Here is a 24,839-nt window from a genome sequence, read left to right on the forward strand (position 1 = left end):
AAATCTGGTTACTCACTAGGACACATACTTAATTAGTCTTTTTAGCCTATAGATATCTTCAGGACAGATGGTCAAATAAAGAAGGATATCAGATTAAGGTCCACAAGAGGGTTTCTTATAGTGGGCAGGAGAACCACAGGGAAATCTCCGCGAGGGACTCTAAAGACAAGAGGAGGAGAGATTAGTTAAAAACAGAGAAAAACAATTATGATGTGGGCAGCTGGGAAATAATTCCAAATACAATGTTCTGACACATAAATAATTTATATGAGTGAGCACCACAGCATTCTCATTGCCTGGATGCTTTCTGATGGAGTCTTGGTGTGGTGGGATTCAGCAAGAAATCAACAATTAGATAGATTACATGGATCCAAGCAAACATCCAGAGTGGAATTCACAAGTAGAAGCATGTATTCACTTCCCATGCCTGTGTCATTGCATAGAGTAAAAGAAAGCATGGGGATGGTGAAATATGAAAAGCTAACTATGATGTTGATGAGAATCCTATCACCAAGCCCGCAGCTGAATATCACAGATGTAAAACTTGAAACCGCTGCATTAATGCAAAATGATTATTGTTATTGGCATCAGTATAAAGAAATACTACAGTAACCTGTTAAACTGATCTTTTAGAAGAAACACCTCCAAAATATTAAATTTTACCTTGGGGCAAGCTTTCTGAACACCCTGCAAACCCCTTCTTATGTACTAAAATGAGCTCTGAGGTTGCCACACCTCAGAGAAAAGTACTAAACATTTTAGATGTATTTATTCTAGCAGTTACAAAAAATTGATGAGCAAGGGCTGCTTAGTAGCTTAGTGGACTGACCAATGCATATTTCACACTACTGCCAATTCACCAAAATGAAGTATTCAATTGAAATATGATGCATTCAGTCAGTATCCATGGCATATAAGCATGGGGGAGCAGAGCCATAAGAACTCTATACCCTGTACGACTCCTGGTAACATGTAACAAACAGACTTCTTTTGTGGAAAGCAGGCAGGCTTTGAACAGTATGACTAAAGGCCAGAAGAAGCAAAGTTCTATGTACAATACCCTGGCTCATCTGTGAATTTACATGGAAGATGGTATGGAATCCTCTGTGAGTGCTGTAACCCCACTAACTGTGTGTTGTACATCCCTGGAGTGCATTTTTGCATTTATGAAATGGGTAAAAGCGACTACAGCAGAGTGAACTACAATGAAGAGGCAATGTATTCAGTAAAATTATTTTTTAAATACTTCTACCAAAGTACCAGCCAACTGGCAGAGAGTTTTCTTTTTTTATTTTATATTGAGTCAGCATTTTTAAACATTTGAAGATCATATGTTGAAATTTTCTGAAATTTACTGATATGGAGAATGAATTCATACCCATGTATTAGGATTAATGTAAGACTGACAACCAGTAAGATTAATGAAGAGTTATTTTTGTCTTCTGCTTCAGTATAACCCTGCAGTATTTAAAATGAGACACTACTTCAGTGGTACAGCTTGAGGAAATGGTCATTCTGAGGCTACACTGTTCTGTCTTGGTGTAGACATTTCACACCTAGGACTACTTCAGAACTATAAAATGTAAAAATAAGTCCACAAAGGCAACAAAGTCAACTTGCAGTTATTTTCATCAAAAAAGTTCTAGAGAATATGTTGACTGTACAATGAACAATTGCAGTTTTCACACAGACTAACCAAATGCTTTACACAATAACTGAAAACAAAAGAGATCTATGCAGAGCCTCATTCTTACTATCTGGTGATACAAGTCAGCAGTCTAGGAATTAAGAAGTAAATTCTAAAACTGTTGCTACCAGATATGGTGGAGTCAACAGAGGATATCTGATGGGGAGGGGCAGTTAAATTTTGAAAACTAGCATCTTTAGTTCATGATAGGGCATTTAAAACATGGAGTGCCTTACCTCAGTGTACACTTTGGGAAGTTACACAGCCTAAAGAGTCATGAAGGCCAAGACATATGGAAAAAGAAAAAATACAGGATTTGTGGAGGCTATTTTGGAGAGAGACTATTAGTTGTATAATTAGGCAGACTTTGTTTTTCTATGGGTCGTCTTCATTTGCTCAGAAGTATGTAAACATTTTTACTTTTACAAAGAGTAGTGTAATTTCTCAACCAGTACTTAACAATACTCTGAGATGAACGTGAGGCAAACACTCAGATGAAGTTTGCAATGCCTCTTCTATGAACAATGACACACCCATGGGCGGCTGACAGTCTGAAGTAGAATGAACCTTACTTTAGTTCATTAATTTCAATTTTCAAATATATATAATCCATTACATAAGCAGAAAAGATTAATCTGATGATGTACTTTACATATAATATAAGAATAAGTTAAACTGATATTGATTTTGGATAGGAAGGAATTAAATAAAAGAAAGAAAGGAAGAAATGAAGGAAGGAAATGAAAACACTACAGCAACATGACATTATGAAATGAATGTGTTGGAAAATAGAAAAACATATCCTCCATTGATTCATTTATGTACTGAAAAGTGTTTAGTCAAAGCTTTGGTAAATAAGGTATGTTACATTTTTGACTGTATCAAAGCTGTTGTCAGATTTTTAGGACAGTAACATATGGGTGAATATTGATATCAAAATATATCTTCTTTAAACTAAAACATATCTTTCTTTTTGCAGTTTTTCATATTGCTTCTCATCATTCTGTTGATTGAAGTAGTGATGGCAATTCTTCTGTTCATTTATGAAAAAAAAGTAAGTCTTTATACCTTTTGAAAATGTTGTACTTTCATTTTGGGTGCAAACTGTTTCTTTGGCTAAAATGAAAAATGAATGGATAACTCCTAACAGCGAAAAGAGAAAAATAAAATGGGAAAGGAGAGGTCAAGTAATAGAGCTTGGAAAGAAGAAACACTAGTTGTCTGAAAAACTGAACAATATTTCAAAATATTTTAAGCTCTTCAGCCCATAATACATACTTATCAATTTATAAATTCTGATTAATTGCACAATTAGTTTCTGCATTTGCTTTTTGCAGGTTTGCGCCTTATCTCTGGTAAGATCTATAGTATGGGATAATTCTGCATATTTCAGTTCCTACAAAACTTGATCTGGTGTGATGGCCCTAATTACTGTCCTAGTCTGAGTTGTCATATACTACCCAATAGGATCAGCAGAACAATGAAATGTGCACAGGTTGACAGTGGGGAGGGGGGTGGAATCTGGGTAGTATTATCACAGATGACAGGTATGAAATGGATTGTTGTATACCTACTATATAGCAGTGAAGGATTTGCCCTACCTGGAAAATGTACACCTGGTAAAGGTACATGGTATCTGTCTTTCAACCAGGCAGAAGTGGCATAGTAGCTATAGCCTTAGCCTCCACTGAGGTAAGTGCCAATTAACAATTCAGTTTCTCCATCACAAAAATGGGCAGCAACCCTTACTTAACAAAAGTAGAATCCTCCCTTGTCTAACCAGGCCTATATAAATAAATGCTTGGTCTTGGGGCTTGCATCTGATACAGAAATCCAGCCACAATACCAGTTGGAAAATCTGTGTTTTACAGTATTATATTTTGGATACTTAAAACAATGTCTTAATTTATTACAAAATGTTTTTCCTGTACTGAAGGAAGAAGAGATTCATCTGGGTGGGCAGGTAAGATGTTTTTCCAGCCTCCTAGTGGGAGAAATAGAGATGAGTTTAGTCTGGAACATTGCATAGCTATGTAGCCTCGGATGTTGGGAGACCCACATTCCCAACTGGTTTCCAACCAAGCAAGAAGCAAAGAAGGGAGACTTTCATGACGAGAGAGGGTCTATAGGCAATTTGGAAGAATAACCTATAAGAAGATAGTTTTGTTTAGGGAATACACATGTAGCATTGTATGCTGGGAATGCGTTGCTATAGCTTGATCTTATTGTTCCTATTAGTTTTGTGATGCCCGTGCACTGGCCCAGTCATCAAGAAGCTTCAATCCTCAACACTAACACCAGTGAGGGGAGTCCACATTGGGAAGGATAACAAATACAGACACAGCAAAGTACAATTTCCCTTAAGAACACACAGATATCACAGTCAGTTTGGGGCTGGTTTCTCCCTTTCTCTCCAGATTCCCAGTAAGACTCCCCATTGGCACAGCTAAAGGGTCCAGATCTCAGCCTAGTGGTCAAGCTAAAACCTCCAGCACTCTTTCTGTCCAACCAGTGCTTCATGTCCCTGCCCAAGTAGCTGACACACACTTTGACATAAGAGTTATATACAACCACACATATACTCCTGGGGAAGGCTGACACAGGTTCTCCAGCTATGCCCCTTCCTGCCAGTCTGTAAGGTAGTACCAACTGCCACCAACCACTAATATCAGCTACTTAAAAGGCTCTTACCAAAGGGTGTCCAATTATTACTGTGTAATATTATTATCCAAATAGTAAATGTCACCCAGGGCTAAATCTATTTGAGGGGTATGGCCAGTATCACTATATAAATGTAATGTACTCTAGAGTGTAAATAATCTCTACACAAAACAGCCACAGTTGGAAAGGTTTAAAAATATTTAATAATAAATAATAAAACACAAGACAATACTTCTTACTACACAGTGCTAGTCAAAAGTTCAGAGATCACAGGAAAATGCTTAAAATAATACTGTAGAATAGTTCTGACATAAATATAGAAAACAGCCAGAATAAACTTACTATTTTCTATCTATATCTGAGAGCTATCACATTTCTAAATAAACTTACATATAGAGCAAAACAGAGCACTGGTGAGTTGTTGTCAGCTTTAGACAACATCCAACATGCTCTCTCTGTCTCTGAGAAAGTCATTTAAACTGATAATACATCCTGCTGACTCATTTTAGATTACATCATTCTTAACACTTCTCTGGTTTCCCAGGCTAACAGAAACTTACATTTACATTTCTTAGTAAGCTTGCAACTGGTCAGAAAACCACAGTAATTAAAGAGATTATATATGCAAAATCTGCCAATTAACTCTGGTCTCAAAACAGTAGAAATAATCTGCTGATTCAGACACCATGGCTCCGAGCCCTGAGATCAAACAGTCATAAAATGCTTGACTTATCAGCTTTCTTACAGCAGGGTGCACTGTTGTTACATTTTTTTCAGTTCAACATCCAATGTGGTCTTTTCACATTTAAGAGAACAAGCCTATGGCTTTTATTAATATTTACATATGATAGAATTATCTACAAAATTTTATCTAGCTAGGCTGGCAGCCTTCACATATCTTCACATATCTTCCCCCCTAGAAAATTCAAGCTAGTTTTTCAAGTGGCCCTTGAGAAACATTGCTTGAGTGTGTTAAGTCAATCTGAGTATACCTTACCCCATTCCCTGTCTTGAAAGCCCATCTGCGTTGGTGTTGTTAACCCCACTGCAGTGCTGCACTGACATATATACTTGAAACCCTAGGCTCCATCTTAGCAACTTGGCATTTTGCTGGCTGGCTTGGTGTCACCATGTTAGGAGATTGTGATCTATAACCACATTGAATTTTCTTCCATACAGATAAGGCTGAAGTTTCTGAAGTGCCCGCACTATGGCTAGACAGACCTGTTCTACCGCTGCATAACATTCCTCCCTTGGTTGAAGCTTATAACTGAGATAAACCACTGGGTGCTCTTCTCCTTTTTAAGAAATCTGACTAAGTACAGCCCTCACCCCACAGTTCAAAGCATCCACCTGCACAACAAATTATTTGCTGTAATCTGGACTGGCTAACACAGGGGATCCTCCTAAAGCTTCTTTAAACTTCTGGAATGTCTGCTCACATGCTGGGGTCCCGACTAACTTATCTGGCCTGTTTTTCCTTGTCAGGTCTGTGAGGGGACCACCTATGGTACTATAACTGAGGATGAACCTCCTGTAGTACCCTGGTGTCCCTCACTTGCTTTTTGGTAACAGGTGCAGGCCATGCCTGAATGGCTTCCACTTTGGCAGGTTCTGACCTGATCTATCCAATCCCCACTCTATGTCCCAGGTAGGAGACCTCTGCCATACCCACCTGACATTTGCTCAGCTTAGTGGCCAACCCTGCCCTCTATAGTCTGCCCAACACCTCTCTGACATGTTGAAGGTGCTCTTGCCAGGAATGGCTGTAGATGGCAATATCATCTAGGTAAGCAAGGGCAAACCCTCCTGCTTCCGCTGGGATATGATCTACCAGCCTCTGGAAAGTTGCTGGGGCATTTTTCATCCCAAAGGGCATCTTTGTGAACTCATACAAGCCAAAAGGAGACACAAAGGCTGATCTCTCTCTAGCACTGGGAGTCAAGGCACCTGCCAGTAACCCTTGGTAAGATCAGTGGTGGTAAGATACTTAGCCCCACCCAGCTGCTCTAGGGCCTCATCTGTGCTAGGCATGGTGTAAGCATCTGACTCTGTGTGATTATTTAATTTCCTGTAGTCCACACAGAACCTGGTGTTGACATCCTTCTTTGGCACCAGCACCACTGGAGAGGCACAGGGACTGTTGGACTCTTGAATTACCCCTAGTTCCAAGATCTCCTGTATCTCCTCCCTCAGAGTCTATTTGACGCTCTCAAGTACCCTATAAGTAGGCTGCCTAATAGGTTTTTGGGGTCCTGTATCCACCTGGTGCTGCACCAGGTGGGTGCACCCTGTTTTCCCAATGAACATGTCCCCAAACTCCTGTAACACTGCTCAGATTTCTCAAACCTGGGTAGGAGATAGCTGGTGGGACATTGCTACCCCTTCTACTGAGGTGTCAGTCTGAGCCTCACTGAGAAGATCAGTCACCAGATGTCCGTCAGACTCCTCCTACAATCCACTGAAAATACTCAGCACAAGGGCCTCCCTGTCATGGTAAGGTTTCATCATGTTAAGATGGTACAATTTGTTCTCCTGCCTCCTGCCTAGCAGTTCCACCATGTAGTTAACATCACTTACCTTTTTTACCACCTTGTAGGGTCCCTCCCAAGCTGCTTGCAGCTTGTTGTGTCTGGCAGGGATGAGAACCATTACCTGCTGCCACACAGCTTACACTCTAGCTCGAGCATTCTGGTCATACCAGTACATTTTCTGTTGTTGGGTTTCTGCCATGTTCTCCTAGGCCAAGTCTATGAGTTCTCTGAGCCTTGTCCTGAGGTTTAGGACACATGATGCAACAGACTCCTGGTGAGATTCACACTCACCTTCCCACTCATCTTAAATTAAATCTAGAGGTCCTCTCACCCTATGCCCATACAGCAACTCAAAGGGTGAAAAACCTGTGGATTCCTTGGGAACCTCTCTGTAAGCAAACAACAGATATGGCAAATATTTGTCCCAATCCCTCTTAAACTGGTCTGCAAATGCCCATAGCATGGACTTGATTGTAGAGTTTAACCTCTCAATAAGACCATTAGTCTGGGGATGGTAGGGGGCGGTCTTCAGCTGCTTCACCCCACAGTACTTCCACGGACAAGCGAGCAGGTTTGACATGAAATTGGCACCTCTGTCAGTCAGTATTTCTTTTGGGAAACCTACCCTGATGAAAATCTAGAAACAAAGCATTGGCCACCTATTCTGCCTCAATGGAGGACAAAGCTACTGCCTCAGGGTATCTTGTAGCATAATCTACTACCACTAGGATGTACTTTTTCCCTGTGGAACTTGGGGTACTCAGAGGCCCCACAATATCCATAGCTACCCTCTGAAATAGCTCATCAATCACAGGCAAAAATATCAAAAGAGCTTTCATCTTGTCTCCTGCCTTGCCTACCTTTTGGCACTGCTCACAGGTCCTGCAGTACCCTGTTACAGCTCTGGAAATTCCAGGCCAATAGAAGTTCTGCATAATACACCTCTTTGTACATTTTATGCCCATATGACTGGCAAAGGGAATATCATGGGCTATGGCTAGAAGCACCAGATGGTAGGTTCTAGGCACTACCAACTGCTGTATCCTCTCACCTTCTCGCCCTCCCTCAGGGGTCCACTCTCTATACAGTAACATTTTGTCTCAGTATACAGATTCCCCCTTTCCTTGAGAATCAGGTGGCTCACTAGCTACCTACCTCAGGCCTTGTAATGTAGGGTCTGAACTCTCTCTTTGTAACCCTTCCCAGCTCCCCTTCCACAGGAAGTCTGGCATCCTCTGACAGTGGTGCCTCACTGTCAGCCTTGGTACTACTACTCACCTCTACCTTTGCAGTCACTCTGTCCAAAGGAACATCAGTACTTACAAGCAGCTGTGGCTCACCTTCAGTCTCACTGCTACAGAGTAGCTCCCTCCATGAAGTAACCACCTCACCAGTCCTGGCTGAAAATATGTGGTCTGTCTGAGTCTCCCCCTGGCTACCACACCCACATGCTTGTCTCGAAGCCTGACTGCATGTAACTGCATAAACACATGGTACTGCCTCATCAAAATCCTTCCCTATCAGGACATCTGCAGGATGGTAGCTTGGTACCCTTGTTGTCTCAAGACAACCTACTGTTGGCATTTTGTCTTTTTCACTTACTGGCTCCCTCAACTTTTGTTCTCCACTTTGCCTCCATGGACATCTATATGCCACATGGCCTCACTGGTTGCATTCAAAACATTTAACCCTAGGTCCTGGACATGTACCTGGACTAATGGCTTCCCCTACTACTGGCATATTTTGTTAGGGCAGTCTGGGCTGCCCATCCTGGGTTCCTTTAGACCCATGAGAAGTACTGGGGGTCCCTTTCCTGTGCAAGGATGCCCTGCTTGCTAGGTATATGTCTCCCTTCTTCCTCAACTCATCTGAAGTAGCACATAACCAGTAAGCAGATCATCATGTCCTCAAGCAAAGTGCTAAGGGCTTGATCCCTTACCAAAAGGTCTGCCAGCCCTTCAAAAGTGGTGACCTGACATCCATTCACCCACCTATGAAAATAAGTGCTCAAGTTCAGCAACATATTCACACACATTTTCAACTGCCTTGTGTCTATTCTCATAAAACTTTTTCCTATAAGTTTCAGGTGTTAGCTTAAAAAATTCTAGCAGACAATTTGTAACAGCAGTATAATCATAAAATTAATTATCAGAAATTTTTGACAACACAGTTACAGCTTTACCATGGAGTAAGGGGCTCAGGAATGGTACCCAGAGCCTTTAGTCAACATCATACTGTTTACATATCCTCTCAAACATACTCATAAATCCACAATAACACCAAGTAACAAAAGGCACAACAGAAGTACAGGATACCAAACAGAATGAAATTTATTTTAGCGCTTTCGTCAAATATTACAATTGACTTCTTCAGAAAATCTGACCATCTGCAAAACTATCCTTTATATACATCAAACAATTACTTCACCAATTAATCAATCAGTAAAACACAGATAAATATTTAAAGAAATAGAATCCCTTGCCTTCTAAAATTCTTTCCTTCCACATTAAAATAACCAATTCATATTTGCACTACAAGAATGCATTTTTTAAATATAAAACCTGAGCTCAGGTAATAAGAAAATTCCTGTTAAAATAAAAAGTCAGCCTTTAGTTTTAAATAACTAGTGAGGGACACCATATCATTCAAGCCAGGACTGGTGGTGGCATTAACTCTAAGTTGCCAGATTAGTTCTTTATATTCAAGAAACCAGTCAGTGGGTCCCCCCTCTCATCCATTGTCACCCTTTCCAGTACAGTAGACTTAAAATTATGACTGGAAAAAGTGTTAATGTGCTTTGGCAAAGCATTTTTTATGTTACCTTTGGTTATGTCATAGATATGCTGATAGACGCATATCCTGAATGCGTTTTTGGTCTTGCCAGTATAAAACCCGGGACACATCTGGCATATGGCTGCATATACCACCTGTTTGCTACCACAATTACAATTCTGATTGAATCTCACCCATCCAAAACCTTCAATAAAAACTCTGTCACTCTCTAGTATATGTTTACATCGGGTACAATGCCCACATTTGGTCATTTTTCCGATACCAGGTTTTGTGTTCTTACTCTTGAACTCTAAAAGGTTCTTGAAACTGGAATCTTTTTTGTATACTATAACAGGGGTATCACCCACCTTCCCCCATACTCTCATCACTCCTGAGAATGAACCAATTTTTAACCAATATGTCTCGTATCAATGGCAATTGTGGATTGTATGTGAGAATAAGACCATGTTTAAATGGTGCAGTTGTCAGAACCTTACTATCTGTAGGTGCACAAAGTCTGGAAATGTCCAAGCCTAACAAAGGATAGAAGTAACCCTCCACTCTCTTTTTGGTTGCTTCATCAAGTAATGGTTTCACAAAGTCTTCAGGGTAACCCCTGTTGACCAATATACTCAATAAAACCTCCCTTTCCTTATAAAAATCATCCATTCTACTGATCATGCGAGCCAATCTTACCCCTTGTCCTTTAATTAATGATCTTTTTTGATGAAGGGGATGCCCGCTCTCGAAATGGAGAAGGGTGTTCGAGTACGTTGGTTTCCTGAAAATATTTGAGTAAAACTGGTTATTCACCAAATCTTTAGAGATCAGTATATCCAAATAACTGATGGATTCAGTGTGGGTCACCATGGTAAACTTCAAGAAGGTGGTGCTGGAGTTAAGAAACAGCAAGAATTCAGACAACTGCTCCTGATCCCCCCTCCATAAAATAAGGATGTCACCCAGGTACCACCCATAAAAAGAACAGTGGGACATCCATTCAGATGTAAATACTTGTGACAATTCCCATTGGGTCAGGACAATATTGGCAAAATTTGGTGCACAGGCTACCCCCATCGCTATACCAGATTTTTGTTTAAAGAGATGCCCCTCAAAAATCAGAAAACTGTTTTCCAGAACTAGTTCCATTAGAGTCCTGAGTGTAAGAATCATGGTATGAGAAAATGTTGCGTGTTGACACAAAAAATCATAAAACAATTCAATGCCTTCTGAATGCGGAATGACATTGAATAAATCTTTTATATCCATAGTTGTAAAAATGATGTTACTACTAAAGATTTCTTGCTTGATTTTTTTTTTAAGACAGTCCCATGAGTCTTTAATAATGTGAGAAAATGGACTTAAACAGTTTTTTAACTTATGGTCCAAGAATTTAGCTATGCTAATAGTCTTTGACCCTTTGGCATCTACTTTGGGCCTAAGTGGAAGGTGGGAGATGTCCTTATGGATTTTTGGGATCCCAAATATAGTTGGGATCCCGGGATGTTTCTGTGTACAAAAATACAAATCTTCCTTGGATATCTGATTATTAAAGAATAAGTCTGTGAGGACCATATCCACATGACTGTATGCAATATTTAGTTCATTGCGTGATATTTGTGCATATCCATCTCCAAGAAGATGTTCTAACATACAGTCAATGTACCTCTCTTGGTCCATGACAACCAAACGACCCCCCTTGTCTGGTTTCATAACTCTAATCTGCCTGTTATTAGAGATACTTTCAAGAAGGGTGGTCTCATCCTCAGTTAAGTTAGACAGTCTAATACTGTCTTTTTTCCTACTTAAATCCCTGATATCCTTCATACAGATGCCCTGAAATAACTGTAAGGTGGGATGCAATGGAGCATTGTATATACTAGATTTTTTACATCCAGTAAATAAGTTACCAGTAATATAACTGTTCCCAGTTTCACTCATATTAACACTCAAATTCAGTTTTCTAGTATACACCATAACAGCTAAAAGGTTTTTTTTCCGTGCTGAATTTCTTATAGGGCACGAAATTCAACCCTTTCTGAAACAGGTTCGCCCATTCTTTTGTAACCTCCACATTACTTAGATTATAAATTTTAAAATCCTGCTGGTCATTAAGTATAATAGAAAGCCCACTGTTGAAAACTTGCCTTATCTGGTCTGTTGCCAGTTCACCCGTCTCCCCCTCCCCCTCCCGGAATAATTCTGGGGTGGATGATGTTGGTCCCCCTGGTAACCTACACTGGATTGTCTCCTGTGGTTGTACCTTTGTTTTTGGATCCTCTCCAATCTCCTTAAGGGCTGACCTAAAGAGATGGGACCTGGGTGGTTGTCATCACTAAGTGGCAAGTCCTCAGTTAGTTCATCAAAAACTTCATTGCAAACATTGGAATGTGTCTGTGCATTGTTCTTGTTAACTTTGGAGGATAAAGGATAGGCAACACCTGCTTCATAGTCTTTAGTGTCTCTATCTAGTTTTTTACTTTTTTTATCTTAATTTTATCAACAATTTTGTCAATGTTGAAAAACACAGCATTATACTCTTTATACATATTACAAAAATCAGTGTCCTTTTTTAAAAAAGCATCTAGTTTGCTTACAGAATTTTGTAGTTCTTCAAACTTTTTGTCATTGTCCCTTATCAACACCTGCAATAACTCACAGTCTTGTCGGTTAAATAAGGTAACCACGTCCTTATACAGTTCAGAACCGTTCAAAGTACCATTTGGAAAGCGCCAGTACCTTAGCCCTTTAGGGACTTGTTCTCTTTTCAAACATTCCCTAAGGTACTGGTTTTCTATCTGTAATTTTTTCATTTTTAAACTGTCTTTTTCAAGATTTTGTAACATAGAGCTTACAGTACCTTGATAATGGTTTCTAGTTTTCATGTGGTGAAACCCGGTCAAATCTCTGTTAATCCACTTGGTTAAATTGAATCCGTTACTTGTACTTAACTGAAGATCACCATTATCCTGGTTCTGGCTCTGTGATAATGTGATTCCATTAAAAACGGAAGTTCCACACATTGCAGCATCACTGGTGTTTGTATTGTCCCTGTTTCCTTGTTGTTTTGGGCTGCCTTGGCCTGGTGGTATGTTAAAAATGGAGTCCTGGGATGTAGTAGTCAATGTCAATGAACGGCGATTAAAGTTGCCAGTTAAGCTGTCCAGCTTATTTCCAAAGCCCACAATTTGATTGTTGAAAACACCAATACGTTCAGTGAGCTTATTAATAGCCGAGGTTAATTTCTCGTGCGTATCTTTAGTACCTGCTCCACTCTGTGTGCTGGAATCCATACCGATAAATCCACAAGAACACCAAGTAACAAAAGGCACAACAGAATGTACAGGATACCAAACAGAATGAAATTTATTTTAGCGCTTTCGTCAAATATTACAATTGACTTCTTCAGAAAACCTGACAGTCTGCAGAACCATCCTTTATATACATCAAACAATTACTTCACCAATTAATCAATCAGTAAAACACAGATAAATATGTACATCCTCTCAAACATATGATTGAAACTATCAAAATTATCCCCCTCTGCAAACTGTGGAAGAAATGTATTGACATTTTATGCTTCTGGGGTCCGGTTACTCCCTTCCCCATTACCTCCATGAATTTGGAAAAGAGTCAGCATCTCCTTTTTGTGCTGCCTCTGTCTTTCCTTCTTGTCACCTTCCAGGTATAGCAGTTTCTCATTCTCCTCAGCCTGTAGACAGTTCAGTCTCTCTGCTGCTTCTGTTTCCAAATGCCTGGCCTCCAAATCAAGTCTCTTTAGCTCCAGATGGATTTTTAAGTCCTCTGCAGAAAGGTTGAGCTGTCCATTCTCTGAGTGTTGTCCACCTCCACTGCCAGTCTGCTTGTCCTCCTCATTGCTGTTCTCTGATGCAGCTGTGACTAAAGCTACAATCAGTTCTGCCTTAGTCAGGTTTCCATGCACCAGTCCTTTAGCCTGGCACCAAATGGCTCCTTGACAGCTTGCCATACTCCTCTGCTAACATGCTTGCCTGCTCTCTCAGACTAACTAAGCTAACAAAAGAAATAAAACAAGTGTGATCTAAACTCTGAATATTCACTGCGAGGCTGATTTAGAGTATAAAAACACCTTCAGTGGTTACTGTACACAAGCTACAGGAATTCACTATCCACACCACTACAAGCCAATTGCCAACCAATTAATATGTGGTGTGGGTATCCCACCAATGCCAAACAATTAATATGTGATGCCCCTGCACTGGCCCAGTAATCAAGGAGTCCCAGTCCTCACCACTAACACCAGTGAGGGGTGGCCACATTGGGAAGGATAATAAATACAAAAACAGTAAAGTACAATTTCCTTTAAGATCACACAGAGATCACAGTCAGTCTGGGGCTGGTTTCTCCCTTTCTCTCCAGATCCCCAATAAGACTCCCCACTGGCAGAGCTATAGAGTCCAGATCTCAGCCTAGTGGTCAACCTAAAACCTCCAGCACCCTCTCTGTCCAACCAGTGCTTTGTGTCCCTACCCAAGTAGCTGACACACACACACTTTGAGATAAGAGTTATATACAACCACACAGGCACTCCTGGGGAAGGCTGGCACAAGTTCTCCAGCTATGTCCCTTCCTGCCAGTCTATAAGGTAGTACCAGCTGCCAGCATACACTAATATCAGTTACTAAAAAGGCCCTTACCAAAGGGTGTCCAATTATTACTGTGCAATATTATTATCCAAATAGTAAGTGTGACCCAGGACTAAAGCTATTGGAGTGGCTTGGCCAGTATCACTATATACAAGCAATGTACTCTAGAGCTTAAACCATCTCTACACAAAACAGCCACAGCTGAAATGTTTAAAAATATTTAATAATAAACAATAAAAACACAAGAACAATACTTCTTACTAATCAGTGCTAGCCAAGGGTTCAGACATCACATGAAAATACTTAAAATAATGCTGTAAAATAGTTCTGACATAAATATAGAAAACAGCTAGACTAAACTTACTATTTTCTATCTTTCCTTAAGAGCAATCACAGTTCTAAATAAACTTACATATAGAGCAAAACAGATTACTGCTGAGTTGTTGTCAGCTTTAGACAAAATCCAAAATGCTCTCTCTGTCTCTGAGAAAGTCCTTTAAAGTGATAATACATCCTGCTGACTCATTTTAGATTACATCATTCTTAACACTTCTCCGGTTTCCCAGACTAACAGAAACTCTACATTCACATTTCTTAGCAAGCTTGCACCTGGTCAGGAAACCACAGCAATTAAAGACATTATATATGTAAAATCTAGCAATTAACTCTGGTTTCAAAACAATAGAAATAATCTGCTGGTTCAGACACCACAGCTCCGAGGCCTGAGATCAAACAGTCATAAAATGCTTGACTTATCAGCTTTCTTACAGCAGAGTGCACTGTTGTTACATTTTTGCAGTTCAACATCCAATACAGTCTTCTCACATTTAAGAGAACAAGCCTATGACTTTTATTAATATTTACAAATGACAGAATTATCTACAAAATTTTATCTAGCTAGGCTGGCAGCCTTCACATATCTTCAAAAGTTTTATTAACACTGCCTTTGAGTTGTCTGCTATATCAGAATGTGATACCCCTCTGTAGACCAAGTTGTGCATGTTGTATCAGAAGGAGTTTAGGAGTTACATCAGAAAAAAAACCCTCTTCATTGCAGTTTGAGCTTCTCTGCTGGTCTCTCAAAAATGTAGAGTATATTGTTATAGTACCAGTCACTGTGATCTGTGGGTTTGTGGGTTTTATTCTATACTATTCTTAATTAATACTGTATTTCACAGGAAAATGCAAACGAAAATCACAGAGTTTCTAAAGAAACGCCAGCCAGAATACCCTGTCAAGGTTTATTAATATAAGCATTGTATTGCAAGAACTCCTAACACTCTGTATGTCTTAAAGTGAGGACTGAAAAGTGAAACTGATGTGATCTTGAATCCATTTTACAGATCAATGAATATGTACAGATACAATTGAACGAAGGTCTGAAAATGTATGAATGGGAAAACTCAACTGGAATCACCAAAGCCTGGAATATGATACAGCAGCAGGTGAATAAATTTTACTTACTACTCATTTGTTTCACTCTTGCACTACAAATTCTGCAAATTGTTGGTTTTCCTGGTTGCTTATTCTCATCTGCCCACTGAAGTTAATGTACCCCTTGTAATAGGCCATGCTTTTCCAATAAAACTTAAGAGAAGATTAGATCTTATCAAGGTATTGCCAAACAATACATTCAGCATCATTCTTATTTAAGCAAGGCCTTTCCTACCGCAGTTCATTCATACTTTTGTAGAGTGAACTTTATACAAGGTATGTGGGGGGGTGAGCTTGAGAGGGAAACCCAAGACATCTTGTATGTACACACATCATAAATGGATGTCAAACTCCCCAGAAGTACTGGTTTTGCAACTTACATTCATTGTGTTTCTGAATTTGAATTATAACATTTCACATCTTAAATGTATGTGTAAGAAAGGAGAGAGAGGGGCTGGAAGGATTGTAGAGTCAGAAGTATTGGATCCATTGCTTTTATAAGAAATGCAAGCTTTGTAAAACTATTTCTGAAAAGTAGCAGCAGTGTTTATATCATGTGATAAACATATGTATGTGCCACACTGCTTGAAATCAAACTGTGGGATTCAAATGTCCCATACAGTATTTAGAGTACATATTGGAAGGTAAGGAAGAAAGCTTTTTTTCAGATGTCATTTAGTCATATATTTGGTACAGCTGTTTTTTAATGTGTAAGACAGAGAAAGAGTTTTTCCTAGAAAACTTAAAGAAACCTAATTAAGATTTGAGAACATGCGTACTAACTAGACACAGCAGTTTGTGGGCCTGTTGGAAATCTAATGTTACCCACATTGAAAAGCCCTGCTTCCAAATAAAACAAAAATAATAGAAATTCATGCATTTACATCTACTAAAAATAACAGCTACAATTGCAATATTATCCTCTCTATTTTGTAGAAAAACAAAACCCATTCAATCACACAGTGAAAAACAAAGTTCTACCCTCCCAAAAGGCACATCAAATGAAAAAAAAAACTATAAAATACATATTAAAAAAAAAAACTAATTTAATCCAAATCAAATGATAAAAGTTCACAGACAAACCATTCAGTTATAACTGCAAGAATGACCAAGTCAGTCTAGAATCTTCACTGGATAGTACCTGAAACCTCCTCTAATGAAAGCCCATAGGATATATGCAAGTGACCCCTTTAGGAAATAACAGAGTTTCTGCTACATGGCTCCTGAATGCTAATTACGTCTTACTTTTTTAAGTCTTTGTGGGCATATTCAGGCCAATAAAGCTAAACCCCACTAACTGCAGACATGCATGCTTCAGCATTTTTATCAACTCCATCAGTACAACATAAGTGGATTAGCCACAGGATATCAGGAGCCTGCAGGCATCCAAATATAAATAGCAGGATGTGTGCACATGCTTGACTTACTAAAAATGGCAGAAATCGCACTTTACCTAACGTATTTGCGAGCGTCAGCATGTTCACTTCCTACGTTTACACAGCAAATTAAGAAACCATCCCTACTCATTCGAGAAAGTAAGAAGAGATGCAACAGGAAAGAAGGTCTGAAATTCAATACCATTGTCTAAAAAAGGCAAGCAGTTTTAAAAAAAATAGCATAGTATTGCATAATAGCAATAATCTATTTCCTTCTCGTGTGTGGATCAAGCTTGTTTGCACATGGTTACCATTTTTGTTTAATCTCTTCTGGTTTTGCCCTTGTAATCAAACCACACCATCTGTGAACAAACCAAGCATTACCCATACCCAGAGTGGATTATCACTAAATTATTAAATTATTCTGAGACTTGTGATCCTAATTTGCAGAATTCTGAAAATGGAGTTCCAAACCTTCCCTACCCTGTTGTAGTGAATGACCATAGAGTTAAGGGTATGAAACTGACTCATAACTAGCTGATTATAAGTCATTGGATGCACTCTTTCATGTACCTACTGATTCGGATTGGGTCAGTTGATGTCTGACAATGTTCCTAGGCATAGGGTTGCTGTGTTTCATAACAGTGCATCTGACATGGAACCGGCTTTTAAGGTAGAGGGTGTCATCCAGTAGGTTCGGCAGCAGTAGGTCACCACAGGTTAGGATATGGTATGTTTTTTGTTTAGGTGGAAGGACTGGGACTGCAAGAGTAAGAAACTGCATGACCAGCAAACAAAGAATTAATTCAAACTGGAGGAAAAGTATACTGTATCAAGCCTGTCCATAGAAGGATGAAACTTAGATTACTTCATAAACATGATTTTAAGGAAACTTTGTCAAAGTCATGCAGCAGATATTTTTATAAGCAACATATTTCTGCCCAATCATTACTTTTGGTGTGATACAAAATTAGTTACATTTAGTGACACTGGAACTGATTTGTCCAGTCCCCACATTGCAATAGGTGATTATGTCAGTATATGTTAGGTTATGCTATATTATTTTTCTAGTTTGCCTTTAGAGTTTCCGATTTGTGTTTTAGTCAGCATTTTAGTTTTTGGATTGTCAGTTTTACTGTTTCATTTAGCAGTGTTCTATCAGTGAACTGACCTTTTATTTTTTGTTTTAACCAATATAAGACATAAATAATAAATGTATTACAACTTTACTCCACTTCTGCCTTCCTTTCGTCTTCCTCTTAAGTCAGGTTTTAAAGCAGCGACTGCATTAGCTACCTAAACAAGGTAGGTAAGAGACCAGTCATCTATTGAGCCAGCCAGTAGCTTCTTTGTTAAACTAATGGCCCATGTCTTCTTACTTGGGTTTATTGTCTGCTACCCACTGTTCCTCTCAGTAACCCTGCTGTAATTAGTTGCAAACATGCCTTCAGTCTTGCACAGATATGCTTGAAAACCTTTAAAGATTGAAGCACCTACTATGCATGCAGGCAGACAGTTCCATTTTTTAAATACCTTTTCTGCATGAAGAATACTCCTGCTGTCTATAGCCCTCATGTCATTTGTTTTACTTTATAATATAAACTAAATGCCATTTTCATGGAGCTATGATTACGCTGACAAGAGGGTATGCGTGCTACAAAGCCTTTGAAGGGCTTATCCCCATATAAAAAGTCGAGTTTAAATTCTGCTTCAAATGTATTTGCTTTTTTACCTTTAGAGTAACATCATTCCTGTGAGCAGCATGGAAACATAAAAGAGAATAGCCTCATTCCCTTGGTATGCCAGTTTTTTGGCAAAACATTTGCCATGTATTCCTTCAGGAATTTGCAGGCTTCATTTTTGGTAATTATTTGATAGCATTTGTAGTATTCAGTACTATAAAACATCTGTGTCACCCTTCAGTCTACCATTATATACCTGGTGCAAGGCTGGATAACCACGACACAGCTCGAAAGGTGACAAATCTTTAATTCCAAGTAATAAACATCCACGAGTTAAGCGCTTTCATCTGCAAACATACAGACATCCTCAGAACAATTAAACACTGATTTTTCAAAAGTTTATATAGCAAAAAATGGCGCCAATTGATACACAGATATCCTGGCATCAATGACAGCATTAGTATAAAACCCTTTTTGTTATTAGGATAGTCATTTACCTTACTTTGTTATTGATGCAGTCCCCATACTACATAGTATATGTTTACAGTATTTAATTATGTTAAACACATGATCAATTAATTATATTATTTATTTATATGTTGGATATTTATCACTGGTTCTTATTATTAGGTTCTTATTATTATATTCTTATTATATATTTATTGGTTTTAATGAGATGTTTTTAAAGTTGGATATATCACATATATAGATTTTAAGAATGGAATTATATCATATTCATTAATTTAGTTTTATAGGATGATGTTTCTTTAAATTTGTGTATCAATTGGCGCCATTTTTTGCTATATAAACTTTTGAAAAATCATATATAGTGTGTGTGTGTGTGTGTGTGTGTGTGTGTGTGTGTGTGTGTGTGTGTGTGTGTGTGTGTGTGTAAAATAGCTATAGAATTACACAGACATCACACACACACTGTCAAAAAGAGCAAGCTACAAAGACTGTCATATTATGGTTAGAGGGGGAAATTTATGCAGCTGCCTTACGCTTACTTTCTCCTTCCTTCTTTCCACTCATCTCATACCCGTTTTAGTATCACTTGGAATTTATTCATATGCATTACACATGTACAGTTCAAGCTAGATTCTTGCATATAAGGTTCGTCATACTGATTTATTAATTAGGGGACTCTATAAATGCCAAGTCCTGACTACTTTTCCTGAGTGAATATGGTCAGTCTTATCACCACACAAAGTACTCTGAAGATAGGTAATTTCCTCCTGCATGCATCATTTTATTTCTTCTGGCCTTGAATTTCAACTGCCACAAACTAAAGTAGTTCATAACCCATTACAAAGAAATCTATATCACCTGATATTAAGGTGTATTTCTCTCAGGCTATACCATGAAGATGTTTCTTAGTCATATTCTCCATGCATTTCACTGACAAACTTTCTAGCCGATATATCTTTTACAGCATGAAGATGCAGATATAAAGGTAGATAACTTAAAAACAAAAAGAAGCCATCTTTCTTGTCTATTCAATGTTGCAGTGTGCCCCTGTATGGCTGTGAGTCCTGTTCATCTCTTAAGTTGTTCTTACATCCTCCTTTTATTATACCACAATATTTTCCTCCCCTTTATTTTTCCCTTTTTAATAGATAGTTCCATGGCTCACAAACCTTAAATGTCTATGACCTCAAATCTGTGACCTTTCCTTTGGTAATCCTAGGGTAAGCCAACAATGATGTTGTGCCATAACCCAAATGAGTCTCCTCAGTTCTTCCACTACTATTTACAGTGCAAAAGCTGCACTGGTCATACCTCTTCAAGCCTAATTTTACTTACAGTCTATGTAATTGCTCTGTTTTTTCACAAACAAATTACTGTACAATGTACTGTCTGAGTACCAACACCTTAGCTGTATTTTGTACTACTCGTGCAATTTTTACATCTAGTGACAAGGTAATGCTTTGCCTTTACCTATTTCTTTCTAAACAAAATGCCTATAAAATTGTCACACTTCCAACTTCCCCATCTGTCTCTTTTCAAAGATGGTTTTAGCCCCTTTTACCATTGCAACTGCCTTCTTCCCTGCTACATCACAAGCCCCCTCAGGCATAGTTACTAAGCTATTATCGAATATCCCAAATTGTTAACAGAATTTGTGATTTCTTTAGTAAAATAAAATGACATTGTTTACCTCTCCTTTATGCCTCTTCTGATTATAGGCAGCTATTGCTTCTTCTAAATTTTACCTGTAATTCTTTCTAACTTCTCATTGGCCTTATATCAGTATCAGTATCTGACCCACTTTAGCCCACCTCCCTTAATTACACCATCATAAAGTTTCATAGGTTCATAGGTAGGTACTAGGCTATCTGCCCAAAGGCATTTATAAGCCTAGCCAGAATGTGTTGGCTTTCGCCGCCCCCTTAGATTAGTTCCCTGAGCCTCTGTCCAGCAGAGCCACGGAAGTGATTCTCGAGGGGGGGGGGGCTTTCTGTTTCCCATCCACTCGTCAAGGTTTCTCTTGAAAAGTGTTAGCGAGGAGCTCTGCCTAATGTAGATTGGAATATTGTTCCAAAGCATGGGAAGTCTCTGGGACAGGAATCTATCCGTCCAGCACGTCCTATTTATTGTTGTGGTGAAGTTTAGATCCCTAGAGTGTGTGGCTCGAGGGGATAAGTTTTTCTTTAGGTGGAGCATGTCCGTCAGTTCTGGTTTGGACATGGCCTTGTATGTCAGGCAGAGATCACCTCTTAGTAGGCGTTATGCAACCAAGTACAGCTGGAGTTTCTTCAGTTGAGCTGCATAGGGCATCTGTTTGAGGCCAGTGATCCTCTCGGTGAGGTACTTATGTGGTCTTTCCAGCTGTTGCAGGTGTCTTGTAAGGTACATCCCAAATGGGGCATTGTACTCTATGATGGGTCTGATGAGTGATGAGTAGAAGGGCACAATGACATCTTTGGATCTGGATGTGAACCCTTTTATGATTAGGTGGGCCACATAGAAGGATTTTCTAACCACTTTGGCAATGTGATTATCAAAGGATAGATTACTATCTACTTGGGTCCCCAGATCCCTTATTACGTGTGCTTGCATTCTTGCTCTGTTTCTGGTACCACACATTATTTCACCCCTTAAACTTCTCTGTTATCCTCCTATTTAATTATCTTACATCTTCCATGGTATACTCACTGTAACAATTCACCAAAAAGCTTGCCTTTCCCATTCTGGTTTCTCTTAAAGTGAAGCCATGCATTCCTCTACAACCTTTTCTGTCTCTTCCTCTTCCTTTTCCTGTTTCAGAGTTGACCTAGCTCTATTTCCTCAAACAAAGTGCCCCCCCTTTTCTCCATTCTGTCATACAGAAAACATCTGCATCTTTTTATTACCAAATTTCATTTCCTGTCCTACTTAGCTTGTTTAGAATTTTGCTGTGTAAAACCTCCAGCTTCTACAGATATGGACATTTTTCATATGTATCCCTTTTGCTTCTGCCCCCTTATCCTCACCTAAACTAAAGATGGAGAGGCCTCCACCACATATATTAATTATTCCCTTCACTCTACATTTAACTATATTTCAATTGAGATGCAATGATGAAATATATATATATATATATATATATATATATATATATATATATATATATATATATCTCATCATCTTCTTTCGGCTGTTCCCATTAGGGGTTGCCACAGCAGATCACCTGTTTCCATTTCTTCCTGTTTACTGGTACTCATCTGTCACAAATCACTCCTGACACTCTTATCCACCCATTCCACCCTGCTGTACTCTCTTCTTCACCTCTCTTCCACACTCACCATTACTCTGAACTACTGATCCCAAGTATTTAAATTCATCCACCTTCGCCACCTCTACTCCCTACATCCTCACCATTCCTCTATCCTCCCTCTCATTCACACACATATATTCTGTCTTACCCCTGCTGACTTTCATTCATCTTCTCTCTACAGCATATCTCCACCTCTCCAGGGTCTTCTCCACATGTTCCCTACTCTCAGTACAGATCACAATGTCATCTGCATATATATATATATCATATATATATATTTTTTGTCTTCCTCTTATATTCATACGTACTCATCCAGTATAAATTAAACAATTTTTACCGAGTTTTGGGGTCCAGATGAAGGGGTGCCACGATTCCCGAGTGGCACCCCTTCATTTCCGATTTTTTCTTTTTTTTTTAAAATTTCCGTGCTGTTGGAGCTGACGTCATCATGTGTGCGATGACGTCAACGCCGTCAGGCTACCAGCCAGTCAGAATTGAGCTCAAGGAGCTCGCATCATCATTTCCGGCTGGCGGTTGGAATTAACCGTGAAGCTGAAGCAACATGGACAGCAGCAGCATCAGGCCAGGAAGCTGAAGCAAATGGGGACGTGGATAGCATTGGGCCGGGAAGCTGAAGCAAATGGGGACGTGGATACATCAAGGAACAGAGGGCCAGGAAGCTGAAGCAAATGGTGGATACAGCGCGGAAGGCAGCAGCATGGGGAATGGGAACAGAGGGCCGCGAGGATGGCAGCAGCATGGGGAACAGCTGCCCGAGAGGAAGAGCTCTACTCAGGGTAAGTGTGTGTGTGTGTGTGTGTGTGTGTGTGTGTGTGTGTGTGTGTGTGTGTGTGTGTGTGTGTGTAAGTAATTTAAACTAGAGAGAAAGTGCGTGTCTGAGAGAGAGAGGGTGTAGGTGTGTTGCTGATAATAGTCTTTCAAGTATTTTAGAGCAGTTAGTAAATTGCAGAACATTAGCATCTTTTGAAAAACAAGCTACACCTGAATAAGACAGAACACTCTGAAATAAGCAGTGAAGACAAAGAAACAAAAGGACTCCTTTTTCCTTTTCTGGAAGTGGTATTTTCTATCATTCTATATCTGTACTTTAGTCCAGTTTAACTGATAAGGATGGGAAAATGCAATACACTCTCTCATTCTGTCAGCCCACAGTAATGGTCATCACTCCACTATTTCACAAGAATGTTATAAGCCCAGTTAGATCTCAGTCTGTGTCACTGTGACTATTACAGTTCCAGTGTATGTAGTCTACAGGACCACATTTTCATTTTTGGAGCAAGTTCCATGCTGCCTATCTCTGCATTTTCTCCAAAATACTGAAAGGATTACATCAAACTCTCTTATCTGAGCTGGTACCCCATGCTAAATACACATTTATTAACCCGAAAACCGATAGATGAATAGATTCCAGACTTTGCTGCACAGTGTACACTGTCTTTAGTGTATAAAATAAATTTAAAGTTAACAGCCCCATCATTTCAGTGCAACAGGCAGTGAAAAACAAAAGGAATCTAAACTTCCTTATCAACATTCACTCCTGACTTCACAGATTCCTATGAAGAATCACTAAATAAACCATCAGTTATGTTAGGTTGTTGATGTTGAGAACACTGCGTGAAATCTTTGACTGACAATTTAGGCTGGAGTGGAGTGAAACTGTTGCACATGGTGAATGATAATGCCCTGGGCTACTTAGTTAAGAGCAAGCAGTTAGGTAAGTTTGTTGTTGCTCAGACAATGAATATGCTACATTGCACAACTTTTCTTAATGCCTGAATGATCTGATGGTCTTGATTTTTGCAAACTCTTTGTGTTTTGAATACATCCACTGTCATAGACTTGGAAGGAGTCTTGTTTCCATTTTTAGTTGGTTCATGTCTTTGAGTTAGAAACGTTGCATGACTTTCTAAGTATTTTGTGCTGCTTTGGCATCTAGGATTCATTTTCTTATCCAAATTAAAATCCCCAAAAGTAAAATGTATCATGAAGATAGATATGTACAGACGGATGGCACAAAGCTTGTCAAGTCACGTGGTGTGAACTGGCATGTTTGTAACTGCTTGACTGCATTTGCATGACCTCTCGATGATATATTCTGAAGGAATTTCAATAGAGATCATTGGATCCCTTAAAATATTGTGTTATCATGCTTAACATTTGTCTCATATTTACCAATGCAGTTGCTGCTGAGAGTAGGAGGAAAAAACACTACTGTCTGCAAAGTAAAAAATGAAATAGTATACAATATAACAATCATTTTACAGTCAGGGTTAAAGAGTAATGTATTTAA

At 39.1% G+C, this 24,839-nt stretch overlaps 1 protein-coding gene across 1 annotated transcript in view; it reads left to right on the forward strand.

The window, feature by feature from the left end:
• Positions 1-24,839, forward strand: part of CD53 (CD53 molecule) — a 431,830-nt gene that overhangs the window by 319,873 nt on the left and 87,118 nt on the right. Inside the window, exons 4-5 of the mRNA XM_044076630.1 lie at positions 2,667-2,741; positions 15,623-15,724. Of these exons, the coding sequence (XP_043932565.1) occupies positions 2,667-2,741; positions 15,623-15,724 (177 nt within the window). The remainder of the gene's footprint in view (positions 1-2,666; positions 2,742-15,622; positions 15,725-24,839) is intronic.

The sequence above is a fragment of the Protopterus annectens genome, chromosome 7.part0 (genome assembly GCF_019279795.1).
Source record: "Protopterus annectens isolate FY-2018-M chromosome 7.part0, PAN1.0, whole genome shotgun sequence".
NCBI classification, from domain to species: domain Eukaryota; kingdom Metazoa; phylum Chordata; order Ceratodontiformes; family Protopteridae; genus Protopterus; species Protopterus annectens.